This window comes from Phalacrocorax aristotelis, chromosome 4 (assembly GCF_949628215.1).
Source record: "Phalacrocorax aristotelis chromosome 4, bGulAri2.1, whole genome shotgun sequence".
NCBI lineage: Eukaryota > Metazoa > Chordata > Aves > Suliformes > Phalacrocoracidae > Phalacrocorax > Phalacrocorax aristotelis.
This window is the reverse complement of record NC_134279.1, coordinates 61,646,703-61,669,741: the sequence shown is the minus strand read 5'-3', so window position 1 is coordinate 61,669,741 and position 23,039 is coordinate 61,646,703. Positions and strand designations below refer to the sequence as shown.

At 34.2% G+C, this 23,039-nt stretch overlaps 1 protein-coding gene across 6 annotated transcripts in view; it reads left to right on the top strand.

Annotated features, from left to right (window-relative positions):
* PCDH7 (protocadherin 7) overlaps positions 1–23,039 on the top strand; it is a 291,307-nt gene that overhangs the window by 139,010 nt on the left and 129,258 nt on the right. Inside the window, exon 4 of one of the 6 annotated variants that reach the window (XM_075091718.1) lies at positions 5,894–8,147. The exons of the other annotated variants lie outside the window; for them this stretch is intronic. Coding sequence (XP_074947819.1) covers positions 5,894–5,931 — 38 coding nt within the window. The 3' untranslated portion in view covers positions 5,932–8,147. Of the gene's footprint in view, positions 1–5,893; positions 8,148–23,039 lie in introns of those variants that run through there. 6 annotated transcript variants of the gene reach the window in all.

The following is a 23,039-nucleotide window of genomic DNA, read 5'->3' as shown; positions in this document are numbered from 1 at the left end:
AAACCAGCACTGTCTTTTCTCTACATGATTTAAAAACTATACTGCAGAAGCAGTTAAAACATTGAAAAAATACTAGTAGAGGGCTGGGGAGACAGTAATTGAATTAAATTCCATACTTTTCATTTTAGATAAAAGACCATAAAGGACATGTGTTCTCTTTTCCTTCCATTTTTGGTTCAACAACTACTTATGAAATTTCCCAGAATGTAACATGTACAGCATCAGCAAAAGAAAGTAGGATTTAAAAACCCCACTCTAGAGAATTCCCTTTTTCCCAAAAACGTAATATAGATTTTTTTCAAAATAACACTGAGTGTCAAGTCCATTCTTCATTATTTAGAAAAGAAGAACATTACTTTCCTTTTCTTCACTTTATTTTGTATAGTACTTTTCTATACATCTCATTTAAATTCAGGGTCTGTTTATGTAGAAGGGGAAAATGCTGAATCCTTATTTATTCTAAAGTAATTCTCCAGCTATTAAAAAATAAAGGTAATTTAAATCGCAGGGTTTTTTTCCTTTCTATCTAAAACTATTTAGAATTTTAAAAAATCTTTTCAGTTTGAAATGTATTTCATAATACCTGAATGTTTTACTGTTCTCCACTTATTGGCCTTCATCTAAAATTTTATGAAGTCAGATGCTGACTTCTTTGTCTTTTTATTTGCTTATAAACAATAAAAGAAATTATTGTATGTCAAAGTGTACAGATTTTTGATAACCAATGAAATAATGGGTTTGCTAATCCAGCTGGAATTGATGGGTATATGCAAGAAGGGTCATGTGTTTTCTGTTACAGAATGAATGAATTAGTTTGGCTAAGTGCATGTTTTAGTTTTTCAGAGATTACAGCGCTGGATAATTGTTCTTGGGTTTTTGTCTTTCCTGAGATAGACATGTTGACCCAATAAAAGTATATTATTCTTCATGGTAAGATACTGCCAAATCCAGTGTGTATGACTGAAGAATGGCTACAGCAGTCTACATATGCTTATAATGTATATCCCAACAGCAAATGACTAATTGACCAAACCGGAGGATGGTATTATCCATCTAAAAAGAAGATATATTAGGTTATGTATATATATAAGTGTGTGTATACATATTCTCCTTGGTTGCTTATATGAATAGATCTCTTTACATTTCATTTTAATGTGTTTCTGGTAGGGGAGAAAGTGATACTGGGATTACTCAAAAAAATGCCCCAGAAAGTCTTCTAGACTTTGTGCGTAAATTGGGATGATTACTTTATTGACTGTTTGTAGTCAGATTTTGTGGTATGATAATGAAACTAAGCAATTTGTTAATTCCTCATGACATATAGCAGTGTAGTAGATCGCTAGACATTAAATTCTGAGTTCAGAAAGTATGCTGTTATGGAGTATGCTGAACCATACTGGGAAAACAGTAGAGCTACAATTGACAATAGTTTTTAATATATTTAGTAGCCAATGAAAATATCATACTTACTGAAGTGTAACTGAAAATGAAGAGTGCTTGAGCAGTGTCAAAAGTTAAAGCAAACCAGTTTATTTAAGTTTTTGTGTTGATGCAAGAACTGGCATTGCATTCTAACAAAGTATTTTAGACATTACTTGATTTTTTGAAAGATTATATTTTATATTTGGTGGGATGAATTTTTCAGATTCTCTTCTGAAAACAGTACTATATAGATAGAATAGTTAGAAACATAGGGCTACATAAATATATTTTTCCATGAATAAGTGAATGAAAACAAAATTACCATAAAACAATTGCATAGCAGGACTTGCATATAGTAATCAGGAATTCCTTCTCCTTTATAAAACCTTGAACTGAGACCTTTGAAAGGTGGGTGACATTGTGATGAAGATTATACTCTATAGACTTTTGAATACTGCTGTCACATTTTAAAAACAAGGTTTCAACAGTGGCACGTCATCTGCCTCCAGAAATTTTTGTTAACATTAATCTATAAATAATGACAGTTCAGGATGGAATGTACTTTTGTTCCTTCATATATGTAATATCTGACATCTGAGTGAGAGTTTTCTGTGGTCTGATTCTTAAGTCCACTTGCATTTTAACTATTTTAAGCACAATTGTATTGTTTAAATTCTGATAATGTAATCTTCAATATTAATGGATCATTCTGACAGAAATAGAATTGGAATTGAAATCTGTCAAGTGTTCATTTGTCACATTTAATTGGAATCTAGGTGATCTGCAGTGTTTAGCTTGGTTAGGTTTTAATCAGAATTTATACCGGATTTTCATGCAGATTTTCCATGGAAACAGCACTTTTGAAGCTGTCTTAGTTATTAATTGTTATTACTTCAAATATTTACCATTTAATTTCAGCTGGTGTGAAACAATGCAGTTATAACTAATTGCTTTGGATTTCCTTTCATTTTAAAGTTTGAAATGTTAATTTACAGCACAGTAATCTAAACCCTCTGACACATTTGATACTTTTTTTGCAAGCTAAGATGACTAAGGAAAACAAGTAATTTTTATAGTTAAGGCAAATGTAAGAAGGTTGAGTTCACAGTCAGAGTAAATATGAAATTCAGCTTTCTGTTTGCTGGTACGAGGCCTCTTTCTATTTTCTCAGGCGAAGATAAAATGCTGGAAAGGGAAAAAAAAAAAGGGTAAGGGGGTTGGTTTTCTTAGAATATGCTGTACATTACCTACCAGCCTACATGACTGTCAAATGTAGATTGAAGTTTTGTTCTGATGATTAGCTGTGGTGTCAGATGCAGGAGGGAAAAAAAAAAGGGGGAAAGAAAAAAGAAATGTTAGCAGATTGACTGTGAAAATTCAGTATGCAAAGATCTTGTTAATTAGTGCAGAACCAGAAGTAACTTCTGAGTTAATTTATCCCCTGCCCTTGGAGCTTTCCTTACAAGGAAATTCTGCTCATATGTGTAGCCATCTTCTCTAATTTTGCTGTTAGAATGGCACTGTTTTAACATAAATTGCACAATAATTTTCTCAAGAACATTTTTATTACATTCGTATTTGTATATCAAGGATGAAGACATTACCAAGGTAAATGAGTTTCCTGGTCTTTAGTCATAGCCTTCTGTTTTTGGCAATGCCTAATACCACATACCTCAGATGGAAGTTAAAAAAAAAATCCCTGTAGCAGATGCTTCCAGAATTACCTATCCTCCTGACTCTAACAGTTAGTATTCATCATGTGCTTTAAATTGTGATTTTCTTAATAATAATAATAGTAGTAATAATAATAACAATAATAATAACAATAACCTAAGTTATCACAAGTCATTAGCCCTCTTCAAGTTACTGGCCTAGAAGGATATCTTTCAACAGGAAATTCCTGTGAAGGCTATGAAAATTGTTTTATTTTTATTTGCTTTTTCCTCTTATTTAACAGTTCTAGTGACTGTTCCTTTTTATCATTATGAGAAGGGGCATGGAAGTATTCCATTTTACTTTTTAAATACTGTGGATTGTTATGTTTTCTTATAATTTATCTTCCCTCTGAACTATATATATTCCTAGGTTTTTCAGTCTCTGATCATCATACACCTGTTATTTTTTTCTCTCCATGAACTATTATTTCTTCTAATGTAGGCAGGGATAGCTGGAGATGTATTCTCGCCATGTGAGGAATGAACAATACAGCCTTTTCATATTAATTCCTATGTTATCAATTACACATACGATCTCTAAGCAGAGCTTTTCATTGTTCAGTTTCATGTACATTCACTTGGTTCTCTCAGGCCTCTGTCATGTTTCTTGCAGCCTTCTTAGAAACATTTAATTATTTTCCTCCCCCCGCCCCGATTTCTGTATATATACTATTTATATATGCATGTAGTGTCCTAATCAGTTTTATTTTTGGTTTAATTAAGTTAGAGTACCCACAGCAGTGAAACTGCAGCACTGTAGATTTTGTCTCACATGTTCTTCCCTGGAGATTTGTTTCCAAGAGGTCATAATTAGACTGTTTGCCACATCTGAGATACCTGTGTTAAAGCTAGCTCAGGTATTTCTACATGAATATATCTTTGGTCTGCCGCACAGTATTTTAAGTTAGCCTGTGTTTCAGTGTCAAATATGTAAAGGTTGGAGAACAGCAGTCATCTCTGTGAAAGAAGGAAAATAAGGGAATGGCTTACAGCTTCCATTTTTACAGGGGGAAATGGAGTAAAGAAAGATTAAGTGACATGTCTGAAGTCACAGAGGAAATGATGGGCAGAGCTTGAAAAGGAGCTCAGAATTTTTTTCTTTTTTTCTTTTTTGTCAGTTACTTGACTCCCACAAAGAAATCAGTAGATAAATTGCACTCTGGCTGACACATGAAGAACTAAAAGGCAAGGAAGAGAAGTGCATTATCTCGGTTCATATAGGCTGATAATATGCTATGTTCTCAATGACAATTTCAGATTTAGACCATTAACTGACAAACTTCCACTGTCAATATAGAGGAGTGGTGTGTGGTAGGTGAGATGAAGACTCAAAAATGTGAAAGGCATTTTGACAATTAATAAATGCAATTAATTTCATCTATAAGAGCTTTCTCTGACTTTTACTTCTAAGATAGAATATTAATCTGTTCTCTGGACCAAAGTGTTAATAAAATGAAAAAAAGAATCCATTAGTTTATGGAATCCACGTTTACAGAATCCATTTCCCTTTAGCTCTTTGGAGTGCAAATAACACAGGTTAATGTTCTTGAAGACTTAAATGTCCTTGTAAACATTGCAAACCAGACATTCATTGACTTACTCCATAGAATTACTGTACTTTTGCAGTTCTCGTTATTTTCAGATGTTCTGTTCTCTTGAATTCAGGTCCTAAAATTGCATGTGAATAATTTTGGTTTTAAAACTGTGTCCTGAAAATGTTAATCTAAGTAGTCCATCTGAGAGGTTGAGTCAGTAAAGGTTTTCAATGTAGTGATTACATGCTAATAGTTCCTTTTTTTGGTTTGTTTCTTCATTCAACGCTGCTACACCCACTTTTTCTTAAATGTTACCCTGCATGCATGAACCCAAAATACCAGAAAGTGCTGCACAAATTATTATATAACAAATATACATAAGAATTCTTATCCTTGTTTCTGATAAATCCTAACCTATAATTAGGTACACAATGAACTCTGGATTCTGTAAACCCAGCAACATATATGGGTAATGTTTTGGAACACATACATATTCAGTGATGGATTATGTCTTGAACCAGTTTCTTTTGAGAATGGAGTATTCTGATAACATCTCTAAAAAATAATTTTATAAGAAGAAAAAAAAAAATCCCAGATCCTAAGACAGAAGACACACTGTGCAGGGATCCCTGTTATACTAGTGTAGCCTTATGTAAGGCAGTGTACCTGGCTGGGAAGAACATTGGCAGCTTTCTTCCTTGAATTTTTTTCCTTTTTAAATTTTTACCACGTTCCTTTAGGTGACCTTACCCCATATGTCTGTGAGTTTCCTAAGCAGAGGAATATGTGGTTTGCTAACTTATATGCACAGTAATACTTTAAGTTTCAAAACTATACATTATTTGTTCTTTAAGGGCTACTTGCATTGTGAAGTGTTATATATATGTATACTTACAATAGAAATGAGGGAAGTATATTTTAATTGTGTTACAAATTCCTAATGCTGGTATATATTTTTACATATTTTTTTACTTTATTAGATTAATAACATACTACAGAAGGATAAACAATTATTTTAGGTTGTGCATTATATGCCATTGCACTAAGGCTTATCGTATCTTATCTACTATTCTATGTTTACATTGTACTTCAAGTGTGTAATGCAAAGTAAAGGACCAAATACAGGCCAACTGCGAGCAGAAATAACTCTCGCTGAGCTGCCAGAATAGTATACTCTTTGTGTCCTCTCTCCTTACCTTTTTATTTTCCGTGACCATCCAGAGAAATACCAACAACTTCTGTACGCTATCTATTCATGAAGTATACCTGAGCATCGCTGTGAATTGTTTTCAGCTTGATCAGAATTTTGGCTGCTCAGAGAATGTATACTTGGACCTGCTGGAATCAAAGAAGGAATGCATATTTCTGTATTGGAGATCCACCCCTACACATTGACATCAAAGCTAACAAATTATTCATCATTCTCCTGATTTTCTGAATAGCATTGCTATTTCCCTTGCTGTTATCTGTCTGTTGCTTTCCCATTGTATTTGCTCTAGTTCCGTTTGTGCTTCGTAGTGAAGAATAGCATATGGGTCTTTTTTAACTTTTTAAGCTATATTACAAGATTGCTTCCTCCACTCCTGATTTCAGCATCCTGCTCTTAAAAAGAAAATACAGAAATAACTACCCACCACTCTTAAAAGCAGTATATTAATATCAGACAACTTCAACTGCCACTTACTAAAACTTAGCTTTCTTTCATTACCTTTAAACAAGTAAGTCCATATTTACATTCCATCAGTTTTTGATCAATAATTTGGAATTGGAGAAGGACTTTGGGTTCTTAAAGAACCACTCCAAAGTTCTGTCTGTTAGGATGAAGCAGTGAAGGAAGGGTTTATATGTGCATGTGGGTGTGCACACATGTACACATCTCGGTGAGTCAGTTCTTACTGCAAAAACTAGATCTAGACAGTTGCAGTTATATAACCTGCCTCATCTATGAATTTCAAATCAATTCACTGAGGTGGATATGAAAGAACATGCTAAACTGAGAAGTGGATAACTAAATCATCAGAAGGTGAGTTGGAATGTCCAATGTCACGCTATGAATTGATCTTTCATCTGGTAATTGATCCAAACACTGCCCACCCCTCAAAAACTAATAATTTTGACACCAACTTACAGTTTGCAGTCAAGTTGATGAGGGGTTTGCTATTGACTTAGTGGAGTTAGGCTTTTGTCCAAGTCCTCTGTGCCAGCTGCTAGCTCAGGCTGCCTCCCACTGCTGCAGACTGCAGAACTCCCTTTGATACTGTCAGAATCCTGAATGTAGACAGAGGACAAAAAGCATTCCAAAATTTACAGACTCAAGGAAGAAGAGACATCTGGTTTATGAATGGAATATTTAGCAACCTTTGCATCCACAGCAGCCTCTTTCCTGGAAAAAATCTAATGCAGATAGTCAACGGAAATTTATTTTTCCTCAGTTCGAGAAGCCTTTTCAGCATGCTGTATTTTCCCAGTTCTCAGTTTGTATTTAATGACAGTTTCTTCAGTTTCCTGGACAACATTAGATCTTTCTGTCCCTTCTAATCTTCAAGTATAATGAAGATCCAAAAGAAGTCCTTTATAGGGGTATTACTTCTCCATTTCAGTGGAAAATACAGTTTGTTCTGTACTGCTGTTTCCCAAATGCTGTTCTATTTATTTATTTATTTAATATTAATTGCAGCAAATATCAATAATTTATTATATATACCTTGATAAAATACATAATCCTACTACTTCTGTCTTTTTCATACAAGTTTGATACTTGGGGTTTCATGTTTTAAAAGCTGGAGTAGTTTTTCCTATATGCAAAAAAGACTGATGAAATTAAGACTGGTTCTTCTCCTTGAGTCTATTTTTAAAAATATCAAGTATGAATTATTGATTCAGAACAAAAATCTGACTGTATTTTCAAATATGATGTACTTTGACTAAATGGACAAGAGCATGTCTAATTAGCCACACAGCTGAACCTAAATGAATCATAGTGTTCACTAAGATCTGTTGTTAAAAATCCGCAAACAAATTCAAATCTCAAGTGTATTAAACTAGCATGTGCCTATGTATGCCATAAACAAAAATTTAAATGTTAACTACCCTTGTTAAACTGAGTAAAAGTGGAGCGTAAGTATACAGAACAGAGAGGTTTACCCCAAGTAACTCATATATACACCAGTTTCATAAGTTGTTGCATTTTCACATCTAAGTAGTCACTTCTTTCAGTGCTCTCTTTTGATTTGTTTTAAAATAAGGTAAGTTGCAATAAAGATTGGTAAAATGTAAAGTTTACTGAGACAAAACATAGAAGAACATATTAAAAAGATTAAAAAATACCAATCTTTAATTTCTTTTGCATCCAAAACAGCAATTTTACATTTTTTTCAGCCTGTAGCTTATCTAAGCAGCTCAAAAAAGTTTCCTGAAGGCAATATTTTTTTTACCTGCTGATACGTGAATTAGGAGTTAGAACAGCAAATCTACTTATCTAGTTGCTACATAACTTAATTCTTCACATCTAATCATAATCTGTAAAGGTTCATGGTCCTGGCAGTGTTCCTGTGTGCCAGCCTTCCACAGAACTATTAATTAATCCCATATATGGGAAACTCAACCAATGTTAAGGTCAGAGCAATGATCATCTGGTGGCCAAAATAGGGTGCTCAGGGAAGACTGTAGCAGGGCAGATAATTGATTTGCATTTCAAGTATTCTCCTATATATCAACAGTTTGTGACTCCGATTCCCTGAGCCACATACAGTAAATTTAATAACCTTTATGGTTTATATACACAAATTTGTCCAGTTTCCATTAAAAGTGCATGCAACTATTAATATCTTTTTTTTTTCCTTATGAGGGTTTTTAAATGGTTGTGTGTCCCATTAGTCTTGGATTGGACAAAGGAAGAATAAACTTGCTAGCCTGGTAGGGATCAGTAGATATGAATTTTCTGATGAGAAGGTTTTGCTTTTCCCCATAATGGTCTTTGCTGTTGTCTCTGGAAGTACTTTTTTTTTCTGTTATTATTCCATTTCCTGAGAACAGCAAGTAATTTTTACAGGAAAACAGAAAGAAATAATGTCTCAAAAACAGACTGGAAGGAAGTGTGTGTATATCTTACTCATTTAAGCAAATGTTAATGTCAGGTGAGTATGCCAAAATCTACAGAATGGTATTTAAAGGAATCAGAAGTCACAGTATAATATGTGACATCTGGAGTTCTGAAAGTTCTATTTTATAGGAGGTAATTGCTGTTCAGAGAAATGCAACAATTTCTGTAACAGCCAGATGATTTCAAGGACAGAATAATATAAATTCTGACATTTAAGTATTTCTGAATATTACTATAGTATCACCTGTGCGTGCTTTTTTGCCTCAGCAGAAACATAGCATTCAATGTGAATGTGAAATGGTTGAATATCTAGGAAAATAATCATGGCAAATACTAGAACAAGACAAATGTTCGGATTTTTAAGAAAGTATACCGATTTAGTAGTACAGTAATTTAAAATAAAATTCCAGAGGAATTTTTGGGCAAGGAACAATAACAACAAACCCCCACCGATAACAAAAAAAGGAATTTTAGGCCTCAACATAATTTTTATGCACAGATAAAAGCAAAGGCAAAGTCAACATTTTTTATGTGAGAAAATGTCTTTTAGTAATATGCCTTTCGTAAGGGTGGTTTTTGTTTGTTTCTTTTTTTTTTAACTTTAGACCAGAGTATTAAATTCTAATAATACTATTTTCAAACCTTATATCACACCTAATTTGGAACATGCTATTAGGCATAAATTCACATCAATGATTGATCCATTCATGTTTACAAGAGCTGTTCTCATATTGCTTTTAAGAATTATGGAAAGGACAAACACATCTCAGTAAATAATAATAAAATGATTTTTTTTTGACACATGATTAAAATCTGTGCTTCTTTCTACTATATAAAACAATAGAAATTAAAAGACAAGTGTAAATTCCTGTCTGGATGATAGAAGAAGTAAAATGTAAAGACAGTGAAGGAAGAACAGTATTGACGGAGTTAATTTATTTTGATGGTTGTGTGCTCTCTTGCAATCAAACAAATGTGCCCATACCAGCTTTCCCAATTTGCTTGTCTTAACCTGTTTTTTGCTGTATCTAATGAACAAATCAACTCTAAAGGGCCCTGCAGGGGCGCTTGTTGTTTTACTAAGCAATCTGCATTATTTCATAAACAAGGGAAGCAAAATCAAAGTGTATCATCATATCTAAAATTGCATATAAACAAGCCATAGGTCAAGTTTGTACCAAAGTGGCTTTTTTCCTCTGGTTTTATGGCAGATTTGTTTTCTTGATCCAAGGATTTTTCTGTCTTTTTCTGAGATTGTAACAATGCTGTAAAGAGCGGTAGTGTCCATAGAGGATATCTTGGGAAAAGGCTTTTTAAATTAAATCTCAGGAAACCAAAAAATGTGTGGTACTTTTGTCCTGGTGTCCCACTGTCTTTAAATGGTTTCAGCTGCACTGTAGATTGTTTTCTTATATAGGGTTATTTTGCTCACAGTTAATTCATATTGTCTTTAAAAAGGAGAATCTTTGTCCCTTTTTGGTGCGGTGCAATGACATTTACATTATCATGAGATGTTAAAGTAACATTTGTCTGTGGTATTTGACATTGCAAGCTTCTGTTACGAAGAGAAGGCAAAGAGATCTGATGTAATTTTGCCATCCACTGGTTTTAGCTAATAACAGATACTTCTATTCTCTAAGTGGAGAATAGAAACCTTTTTGTTTTGTTTAAGAGAATATTCGAGAAATAAGCATAAGTATGTATTGTACGTTATTTTATTAATAACTCTCATTGTTTAATTCCATTAGCAGTGGCCATCATTCCCTCCAACTGAATTACATAATTTGTGCTAGCATTCTTTTCATATTCTGCCATTCATTGCAAAAATAATACATGGATTATTGCGACATGGTAGTAGATTTGACAGCTCTGGAAATATGTTTGTTTCTGCTGTCTGATACACAGACACAGTTCAAGCACATGAGAGAGAAATAAAATAGTTAACTTCAGTTGTTTTCTAGTTTTCCAGCAGTTTTCAGGGGCAGGGAGGTTAAGAAGGTAAAATAGGAGTAACCATGAGTGACATTATTACGTATGATAATTTTTAAAATGCAAGCAGTCTGAGTATTTTAGTTGCATTTAAGCATGTCTGATTGAATGCCCCACAGCATGATTAAGATGCTATGTTCAACACAGTTTCATTATTCAGCTAGAAAGTTTTTTGGGGAAAAAAAGTGGGAAAAGATAGTTAAAATGAAATCTGCTTAAAAATATGTACCAAAAGTTTTTATGCTTCCTGAAAGTTTGTAATAACATGATTTTAGAAATTTCATGATGACATGTAAAGCATATCAGCAAATATTTAAGCTGTCCTGGAGCACTGAAAAAATGGTGATTGATCCATCTGACATTGCGTAAGGAACCTGCACAGTGTAATGCACAGGACATGTTGGTGAACACCACGTGTTGGTGTGCAGAAGTGCAGTGAACTGGCAGAGGAAAGAAACAGCATGGGCTTTGCTTCTACTCTTAGCATGCTCTGGCCAGCACTCACAGATTTAATCAGTTATCATAGGCCCGAGGAAACCTGAAAGGAAAACAGGGCTTAATAATTTTGACACCTTATGTTATATTTATTTTTTTTTTAGAAGCGAGTGTAAAATAATCTATTCTGCCCATTGTTCTCTACCTGGATGACACAAAGGTGGAGGGGAAAGGGTGACAGCAAAAAAAATTTAATCTGTTCCAAAATGTCTTTCTGACTTTTCTGATCTGAGGGGCTCAACAACAGTGTGCAAAGGGCATGAGTAGAATTGATTTTTCTCATCCTATACTGGAAATAGCCATATCTGCAGAATTAAACTTTGGGAAATAAAAATGGCATAAGCAGCTCACTTATGGACAAACCGTGATGAGGCAAAACAGTCCGAGAGTCAAAGAGGAATACATACTAGATTTATAAATGGCAACACAGAGGACAGGCTCTATAGTGCCACAGTGCACTGTTCCTAACAAAGGATGTTCCTTAGAGACATAGCTCACTTGCCAGGAGCATAGATATACACAGTCAGATCTAATCTCACAAATAGTAATGGGAGAATACAGAAAAACTCAAGATGCCCCCAAAGGTTCAGATAAGTGAATATTTTTCTCTTGTTTTTCTCTTCAAAAGGAAACAATTGTCTTTAGCTTTTACCAGGTAAAGTCCCACATGCTGTTGCTCATGCTATAAATTTTAAGTGGAAAAACTTTTCCAAAATATAAAGACCTTACCCTGAAATTTCTTGATAAAAGCTATATTAACTGAGAAAATTAAGGAAGTTATAAAACTAAGATATTTTCTCTAACACAGTTGTCCTCCTGTTTTTCCTGCCAAGTGTAACTGGCTTTTAGAAGGTGCTTTTTCAGAAGGGCCTAAATAAACAAACTACTGACAAGACAGAATTTTATTACTGTGAAGAAAAATAGTAAAAGAATTGAATCAAGCCCAGGTCAGTAGTTGTTACTCTAAGATGGCAGTTAAGTGGCTTGCATAAAATGAGTTAGCACTTGGAGAATGTTACCTGCTGGAGAGGTGCTTATGGCCCCAAAAGCATTAACTAGCATCCTGGTTGAGACTGTCAGCTAAAGAAAGTGGATTTAATACAAAATCCGTTAGTCTTTGAAAGGCAATGGCTGACAAATGCTACTGTCTTGGCTGCTTTTATATCATGGAGAGAGTGCTCTGTCCACTCACAGCCTGACATTTCCTATCAGTACTAGGTTTATGTGGGAATAGAAAATCCACCTAGGACTGAATCTCAACAGCTGATTAAAATAGTTTTACTAAAGGGAATAGTAATGAAGGAGGCTAGTCAGGGCATAAGCTCTGAAGCAGAATTGGTTCCTATATTTCCTAGCACTTGTATTAACTTAATTTTAAATGTTCTTAAGTGAAGGGACTCCAAGTTCAGATCACCCCAATATAAAGAGGTTTTGTAGTGCTACTACAATTATAAAATGCTAACTGTTGCCTCCTGGAAAGTAATGGTACTTTATAGTAGTGGCACTCAGGAATGCTTACATTCTATTAGTTGAAAATAAATTCAGTTGTTCTCTGCCAAGAAAGGGTGGAAAACAGAATGGAAAAAATATTTTTTTTTCTAGTCTCAAAATTTTCAACCAATTCCTTCTGCAGAAAGGAGCTTTTCCCCTAAATGTTACCATATTGGTTCACTGTTTTCTCTCACAAACATCTCCTTAAACCATCTTGTGGTGTGATTTTCCCAGTGCCTTGACTACCTCTTTGATAAATAATCCCACCTTTGTCCAATTATATAATTACACACATCTGTGCATATAAATGTATACAATGTAGTTTCCAATTTGTTCTTGAGAGAACAATCAAGTATGAAGAAACCCCATTAAAATTGCCTTTTAAAATGTTTTTGCTGTGTTCACTGACATGTTCTTGGAGAGCAGAAAATCCCTGTGTTATGCTTCATAATCTGGTCTCAAAATCTCCAATGTCTTGAGCATTGAATAGGTTTTCTGGGACTTGCCTGCATCATCTCTTTCACTACTAATCCCAGAGGGATTATTCATTTACAACAATTAAACCGTAAACCCATTTAGACAGTCTAAATCTGGGTTATTCTTACCTTTCCACACCTCACACAGGACTAAAATTTCCTTAACACAATGCTACGATAGGCACTTCTTTTTCCACAGGAAGTATAGTATGCACAAGGGATAAAGTATTTAAGTATACAGTATTTCTGAGATTCAGCTATAAGGAGATAGATTAAAACTTCATCCACACTACTATAGCAACTGTGTAAAGAAGGGAATTACAACCATTAGAAACAGCTAAATATAGTTCCATCCTTAAGGCTCTATATTTTGCAACTGCTTTTCACTTAACTCACACTTTATGCTGAGACATAGTGAAAACACTGCAAGTAGAATCTGTTCAGCCAGGCAAGCCATTATTTACAGGTCATGGATGACTAGACTGAAACGAATGCTATCAGTAGGGATGTAGAATTGTAGGAAATATCTATACCTGTTATATTTTATGCTTATTTGATTACAGTCACTTTGGACCAAATACTAACTATGTGCTAGAACACATTGTCTAAATCCTACAAGTCTTGAGCTGCTCACATATATAAGAACAATAATGTCGGAAATCAGGGAAAGTCCTCATAAGAAAAACAGACAATAGGTTGACCTCAAAGCAACATATAAACATATACAACTTTGTGGTGGTTTTTATTTGCCTTAATATATTTTCATATTTACTTTCCGTATTTCTGTGCTTCATTCCTAAAATCTGAAGGCTTTGGGGTTTTTTTGTGTGTGTGTTTCTCACAACTCCCAGAGATGTGACTTTAGCAAAAATAACAGAATTCTGCAAGCTGGCACTTCTGTATGTGCCATGAAACACTTCTCTGGGGAGCATAGAAGAAAAATCTGTAGTTTGCTGAGATGACCAGTAAAGATAATTATATTTGGGAATTTTCTTGCAATAAAATAATATCAGGTGTCTTTTGCAAAAGACCATTTATATCTTTTAATTCCATCAGTCTTTGCTATGTGTACAGTCAGTTCTGAAACAGTGTGGCTTTTTGTCTTTTACCATTACGTAAATTGCTGCTGACCTTAGTGAGGGTTGTGGTGCTTTGTCTCATGGAAAATCTGGCAAAATATGCAATATCTGTGCCTTTTAAGCCTCTGATCACTGGGATAGAACCTGAAAAGAATGATAAATGTTAGGATACTTTTAAAATTATTTTTAAGGAAAGTACAGAGAGAGGTACTTATTTTGGTTTTCCTCAGCTTTCTAGCCGGTAAGAGTTTTCTGAAAGTTTTAGTGTATTTTCTAATCTCTGAGATCTGAAATTCAACAGCCTTTGAAATCTTTGCTGTTACTGCTATAGCTAAGTAGAAACAACTATTTTTATCACCTTAGCAGAAATGTCTTGCTAAGACCCTTCCTTTGGGGAAATGAGAGAATGAAAAGAGAAATGCTTTAACGTAATAGGTTTTTCAAAAAATAAAGAGTTGGAAAATGGTTTACAAGTAAATAAAAAGCTACCTTTGTTCAAATGGTAAGCAAACCATTCATCAGTAATTAATCAGCAACTCAGGTAGCCAAATACTAATCTTTGCAGGGCATGCAGTTGCATCATGCTGCATCAGCAAGAAATAAGCTGTTTCTATTTTTGAGTCCGACCTAAGAGTTCATTTCACAGCATGAATGGGAATAGATACTGGGAGCTGGAGAGTCTAGGTTCAGCTTTCAGCTCTGCCACAGTCAGTGTGAGACAATGAAAATATTTGTTAATTATAAAACAGATGCAAAATCCATTTCATAAAATTAATAAGTTCTTCATAAAGATCAGTGAGCTTCTCAAAGGGAAAGCTGCTGATAATTGCAACTTTCAGGTCTGTTACTTCCAAGTTTTAGTTTGATATTAAACTTAATCTTTTTCCTGTCTATTCTCACCTTCCAGAGAATCTCTACATTTATGGTGTTTTCCAAGCACATAATTGTCAACAAAGGAAAAAAATGTTAAAACTGAAGGAAAAGAAGCTATAGTGGCTTGATATGGCCCAGTCCATTCATTTTCCTAAATAAAATTTTCCCTCCAAGGTGAGAAAAGTGTATTAAAAATGCTAAGCTCTACGTGCATGTCCTATTGATTTTAGAAGTGAATTGGCAATGCTTAATTCATATGGAGTTGCTCTGACCCTTCCCAAGCCTTTCCCGTTTTGGTTGGTGTCCCCCCCCAGCTCCCCCCACCTCCCGCAAGAGGTTTATTGTTTTATTAACAATATTGCTTTATTGTTAACAAGTATGTCTAGTATCTGGGGTGGGGGAAAGATGTTTACAAAGCTTCCACTACTCCAGCAGCATTCCTGAAAGGCCTTTCCTTTCTTAAGTTTAACATTGGACTTTCATGCAATGCAGTAGTTTTCAGGAGAATTTGCAGAAGCGTTTGTATTTTAGGTACTTAGAAAAAAATTCTGTAGAAAAATAACTTACTGTTAGTGTAATGTATAGGAGAACTATTGCTAGACAATGCAGGTTATTTTGCTGAATGTTTTAGTAGGCTTAAGGAATAATTACCCTTTTGTTATGCGTGAAGAATAGTAATTAAGACAATGTTAAATCATCCTTGTAGGTGCTTTAAAATTATTTTTTGAAGCTTTCTGATCGAGGTGGCAGTCTGTTCTCTGACAGCATTGGAGTTCAAAGCAAGGAGCAGTGCCATTATTGAAGATGCCTCCGAGTGCTTCAGAAAAGCATATTTGTGTTTCAGTTTGGGTTTTTAATAAGTTTAAAGATCCTATGTCTTCTGCATACCTTTCAGAAACATATTAGCCAACATAGATGTAGCTTTTTAATTGTTATAATTGTCATAAGAGATAAAGAAACCTGCAGCAGATAATTGTATGACAACAGTATAACCACTAATGTGAAAACGACTTCAACAAAAGTAACTTTCCAGTATTAATTATAATAAATGAGATTCTTTAGCTGGAGAGAATGAAGAGGGCATTTTATATTTATACTAGGATTATACATAACTTTTTTTGTGCATTTTAAAGTGTCATAAATCTAAGATTTTAAATTATTTATGTTACATTCAATTAAAGGTTAAGTTCAGCTAGCTAAGAATAATCATAATCTACAGAAGAAAAAATTTGCATTAAATGCTTCATTATACAGTTTTGAAAAGAAAATGGATTTTAATAATTTCAAGCACATATATAATTTGATGTACACTGCAGGGTTTTTTCTATTCTGTCTATTCTGTTGAATTAGAATAGTCTGTTTTCCTTGAGTGGTAGATAAGGCTCTGGTTCCAGGAGAACATACACACTTCTCTTCCTAGTCCAGTCTTACCATGAACCACTCTATCATTATTTAGTTATTTATGGAAGTGCTGATAGGACCACAGCCCTGGTGAAAGAATTAAAACTGTTTTCATGTAAGTGAAAGCTCACTTACTCTTCTACACTTTTATTTCTTTAAAGTACTAGCTTACAAGATTTTCATGTAGTCAGGGTGGTATTTTTGGTATTTTTTAATCTTTCAGTAGAGGTAGTAAAAAATTGAAAAATAAAAGAAATTAAAAAAACAAAGATAAAAAAATACTTTCCTTACAAGAAACCTGAGCTCTTAGCAGACATCAGCATTCTAAAAGCGAGGGGTTTTGTTCATTTGGAGTTCTTTTCCTGAAAAATTTACAGAAATTTTGTTTTAGTCAAACCTGACTTAAAAAATTCATTTCTCCAGAATTGAATTCTATGTATGAAACAGATTATTGCTCCTTCATATTGCAGGCAATAATAACCTACAGTATATTTTTTAATAATCTTAGCTTGCTTGGGTATGCATAAGACTTTCCAGTCCTTTCTGTTTTTCTTCTCTTATATTATTTCACTACTAATGTGGATTATTTGTTTGACAAATGACGTAACTTTTTGAGTTAACTTTTTAAGTATTTGTATTGTTTTACTTTATTTTAATATTATGTGAAAATGAAGGGTAAATCCAATTAACTTACAATATATCTTTATTATCTGGAAAATCAATGGGTTTTTTTAATTTCTAGTTACACTTAGTAGCTGTGTAGGTTTGGAAATCCTATGGGCTTTTTTATCCTTGTTTTATAAAGATTTTGTAGTCAACAGTTGATTATGATACTAATGATAAAAGAAATTATTTGACTTCAAGTATAATTAATGGCAAAATACTTATGTCTCTTGTGAGTGTTACCATCACCTTGTGATGATAATATATCATGTAGCTTATTAGCCTGCAGGGGTACAAAAATAAAACAGCAGGACATGCTGCAGGAGAAATATTTGTATCACTGCATGGCGATTTCCTGGTTTATAAGCCAGTAAAATATCATGCAAACTACTAATATCAAATGGAGACATCTGTAAAAAGTAATTCCTAAGTTTTTTTTTTTCCCCAATTTGTTTAGAGGACTGAAAATGAATACTCCATAGCAAAAACTAACATAAAGACAATAACTTTTCTTTTGTAACTACCCTAACCAAATCTACCATGAAAAAGTACTATTACACATAAGATCTAGTAGATCACCTGATTCATTGCTTTGCTGGATCATTCTGTAACACCTATTCTTAGGTAAAAAGGAGGCTAAGGGGCAATGCCACTGTTGTCTACAGCTTCCTTAGGAGAGGAAGTGGAGAGGGAGGTGCTGAGTTGCGCTCCCTGGGGTCCAGTGAGAGGACACATGGGAATGGTTCAAAGCTGCATAAGGGGAGGTTGACTAGATATTAGGAAACATTTCTTTACCAAGTGGATGTCAAACACTGGAACAGGCTTCCTAGAGAGGTGGTTGATGCCCCAAGCCTGTCAGTGTTTATGAGGCATTTGGTCAATGCGCTTAATAACATGCTTTAACTTTTGGTTGGACTAGATGATAATTGCAGGTCTGTCCTTCCTACTGGAACTATTCTATTCTACTCTAATTTAAAAAAACTGTTCTTTTGATGTAGCACAATGAAATGTTGTGTGCAGGGAAAAAGGAAAGGAAAACAGTTCTAGATTCTAACCTATTTTTATAGCTTTTTTTTTTCTTAGTATGTTTTCCAGATCTCTTTGTTAAGGATGTCCTGTCAGAATATATTTATAAAGCTCAGATTTTTGTAAATTTCTGATCAAACAATGACATTTACTCTAACATTACTAGTCTTTCTTTTCAATATAATCCAGAGGTCAAATCAAGTTGGAATAAAAACATTCTTAAAAGATACAGGAAGTATTTATTTCGTGCTGCATAGCTTTACTGAAGGAAACTAAAACAAAAAAAAAATGCTTTAGAGGTAAATAACCTTTTTTAAAAAACTAATATCTTTGGTTTTCTTTTTTTTTGTTTTGTTGTGTTTTGGTTTTTTTTTTAAATATAAAATAGAGACTGTAAGGACTGGAAGACGCCTGCCACTCAGCAGTCCTATTCTCTCGCAGACCACTTTGTCGTATACTTTGTGTTATAAATCTGTTCAGCCCCAACTGAAAGCCACTACCGTAAAAGGAAAGCCAATTTCTACACTTCTGTTGTAAGATAGACAGGAACTATGGGTTTGAAGATGAAAAATGATTGTGCAGCCAGTTGATTCCTTTTTGTCATTATGCTTTTAGGTTTTTCCATCTCAGGGCTATGAGATAATCCAAATTTCTAAGTACAAAACGTTTTGCTGTACAAGCCCTCAACCATCCTGGATCAGCGATCTCCAAGGCAATGCTCCAATGCTTTATCTTTTCTTATATCTATGAGTTCTGAGACCAAGCTTTTTTTTTTTTTTTCCCAGCTAATATTAAAATCCAGGCTTGGGAAATTGTTCAGAAGGTTGTAGATGAAGACTTGTGTACACAGTCTGTTGTTCATAATACAGATGAGTCTATGTGTAATGTGCAAATGTATGTGTGTATATATACATATAGAAAAAAGGTTTATATCAAAGAGATTAAAAAATTAGAAATAAAAGTTTTTATCTGCACTGTGAGACAACAGCAATCAGAACTATTAGCTGAGACTACTACATGCCTAAGGGAATGATCCTACTTTGCTCTACAAATTGTTTAACGTAAGCTGTAGTGTTTTAGTTGCCAGTTTCTAAAATCAAGCAATTTAAGAGAGACTAATAGCAGAACTAAGCAGGTTTATTAACTCAGAGAAGCACATGACTTTATTCTAAGATACTAATCACAGTTGGCTTCTGCCAACAAATGAGTTTGAGATGTGTTGCTTTCCACCAAGAACCTTCACCTGACCACAGAACCAACAATGACAGGTTGGGCTGAGCCAAAATCTATGTTGTGATGAAGGCAAGTTCAACAATACAACCTAGGCAGAGCCAGCATTCCTCTCCATTGTTTGCTTATAGTTACATACTTTCACATACTCCTTGCTGTTGCTTACAGAAAAGCAGGGCTCCTTCTCATCCCTGAACAAAAGCTATGCTCATTATCACTGTTCTTGGCTCTGACGAGCAGCAAAACAAAGTAAAGCCAAATATTGCCAGCCAAGACTTTTAGCCCAAGCCTTTTCCCTTGGTTTCAGTACTAGCTTGTGCAATTAATTCCCTCAGTACCTATCCCCAGACCACTGGGGATTCTAGGAGAATATTATTCCTGTTATTCCTTTATATTCAATGTTGAGTGTAATGAGCCACAGCTGTCCCAGTGAGTCATCAGTAATTAACCTGAAACTCCCTGTTGGGTTCTACTACTAGGATAATAATTTTGTTGGCTTACACCTTTGTGTTTTCTTCCTTACTGAAAACTGTGAGAAGTGGTAGTGGCATTTCCATTTCAGTCAGAGAGTGCAAGAAGACCTCTAGAAGTCATGAAAGTAGTTTTTGTATCAAAATAATGGTTGTTTTTAAGGCATAGATAAGGTACATAAGGGAACAAGTATCAAACTGAGCCAGGTCTTACTGAACATAGTATTATTAATACTAAGTTTATTAAAAGTAACATTATGGGAAAAGCTCAAATAAAAATACATACGTCTAAGAAAAGGAGCGCAAACTAGGCCAGTGTTGTGGGACCCAGAGCTAGTAGAAGACTTAGCAAGAAAAAGAGATACTTGTATACTCTGCTTCTCAGGCAACCATCAAGGGTAGACTTCCAAACTAACTAGGGAAAACAGAAACAAAAACACGTGCTGAGTGAGTTGTCCAGAACCAGCCAATATAAAACTCTGGACACACCCACAGTGCCTCAATTTTTTGAGCTTACACTCATAAGGTGAAGTGGAGGGAGGTGTTTCTTTTCATGTGGAATAAAGAGCACTGAGTTTTGACTTTATGATAAGTACACTTTTGGTGGGACTTCTTTTTTTCCATAAAAATAAATTATTTGGAAATGATAGGAAGAGAATGGTAGCCAAGACCAAATTTTACATTTTATTTAATTATCATTAGATATTCTTTGTACTGAATGATTACTAGAATATTTACATGGCAAATAATGAAATTCTATTTGAAGTTTCTCCAAGCTCCTTTTCTTCTTTTATGGGAGGCAGTGGAGTTGGGTGAAACATCTTTCTGCACCTGAAGGTGTGACATAATGCAGAAAGGAATACAAAATTCATTAACTCAGAAGAAAACAATATGCATAAAGAAAAGTAATTATTGCAGATAGGATTCTTATATAGGTGGTGGGAATCCTGATTTCTAAACTGCACATTCAGAAGCTCATATAATTTTAGTATGCAGGATTTCACAAGGATGTTGAAAGATTTGAAAGATTGCACTTGAGAAACATGAAATTATTAATAATTTGTAAAGTTCGACAAGTAAGAATGTTCAAGAGCTCAGTATGTTTGCTTCATAAAAACTAAATGTCAGGATTACTTAGTATTTTTTCTGTCTGAAGAACATACTTCTCAACCCATAAAAGTGCATACTAAAAACCTGTTCTGGAAGACCAAGGCTGACCAAACACAAACGCTTTTAAGGGCATAGGAGTTTTCTTGTAGAACTAACACATAAAATAATTGGATTAATATTTTAATTCTGTGGTATACAGAAGGACTGCTCATAGGATACAGTAATTTCTGAGATTACATTCCAATAAAGTGGATATTGTACACAGATAATTCTAAAGGTACTGAATAATCTTTGTTTAAAATTGTCATTCAATTACATCTGTAAATTGGAAAGTAATTTCATTTTGACTGCTTCACAGAAAGCAAAGAGTACCTCTTCAATGTAGGAAGTGAAATACAGTTCTATGACATAATCTACTTTTAATCTACTGTTTTACTTCATCAGTTTTAGCTCATCTTCAATGTGTCTCATGGGGAAGGGCAGCACTGTAGGTGTTTCTATATGTCTAAAAGATTAATTTTTCCTTTCAGACAGCATATTTGAGCATTTTCAGTCAGTTATGCTCTTTGAGTAGAAAATGAAGATTTTAAACATGAAAATGGCTGAAAAGACTTAATCCACTTACTGGTAAAGAAACATTCCAGTCACTCTTAATGTTTAAAATCTTTGTATTCCTGTCAAACAACAACGTGGTGGTCTGCTTTCAGATGACATTTACCAAAAGTTGTCCCAGTTTGTTACCAGAAGCAGTTTAAGGCAATGAACAAATCATGGTATATACTGATATTTTCAATTGTGCCCAGTTTATATACTTATCCACATACATAATGCAAGTTATGCTCCAAAATATGTGCCAGTATATTCTTTAAATTGAAGATTCAACTACCAAAGTTTGGAAAACAAGGATTTAAATTCATCCTGGCTAAAAAGCCAAATCAAAATGCGTGTTCTATATTTTTTATCATTTTGTGGAATCATCTTTCAATGGCAAAAGGCTCATAAAGTAACTTAAAATATACAAAAAATAATTAATTTTATCATTTAAGTAAACCAAAATGCTTATACGAAACTGCTCTTGAAAGAAAAACTACACTGGTGCTTACAATACTTAAAGAACAGAGCTATCAGCTGGTAGGAGAGAAGACAGCAAAAGGCACTGCAGGTCCTTTTAGCATCTCCCAGGATGATACACAGAGAGCTTCCAGTCTCATTAACAGGACAGTTGCTCCTCACCCTGGAATGCAAATTAGTTACCTACATTCAATTTTGAAGACAAAATAGAGAGTAAACTATGTATCCCTTTTAGTCTTTCCTTATATTCAACTGTGAGGAGTATAATTTACAAGGAGATAACTTGCTACCAAGTATGAAACCTCAAACTGCCCAAATCTATTTCATATGTTTTTGTGCAAGTTCCTATACTTGCATACTCACTCACTAGATTTTTGCCTTCTGATGAATTTCTGCCGTCAATGATACTTTTAGGATGTGCTGTGAGTCTATTTGGAGATTTTTAATGTCTAACAGTCACAAATTCTGAAAATTGCAAGACAACTGCTGATGGACTGTAACATAAATGTTGTTTATTCAGGTACAAAATTCTTGTTTATTTTGGAGAGTACGACTATTAAGTTAGTTCTGTTTCACCTGTAGGTTGAACTGTTCAGGTGTCCTTGTAGCATAAACAATGTTCCAATTATGTAGATGTGTTTGTAATTTACTCAGATACTCTCAGCTTCAAACTGAAATTTATATGAAAGAGAAATAAAGATTTGGATATGCAATTGCAGAAGGCTTTCTTTTCCCTAATTGCTTTAGTTTTGACAGTTTGTTGTGTTACAGGAGGAAATATATCTGAGCCATACGAATTAAGACAAAATTTGCCCCAAAGTAAGTTTGAAAAACTTATATTCATACAGGTAATCTGACTGTATTTTTGTTGTACTGCTAGGAATGTTTGGC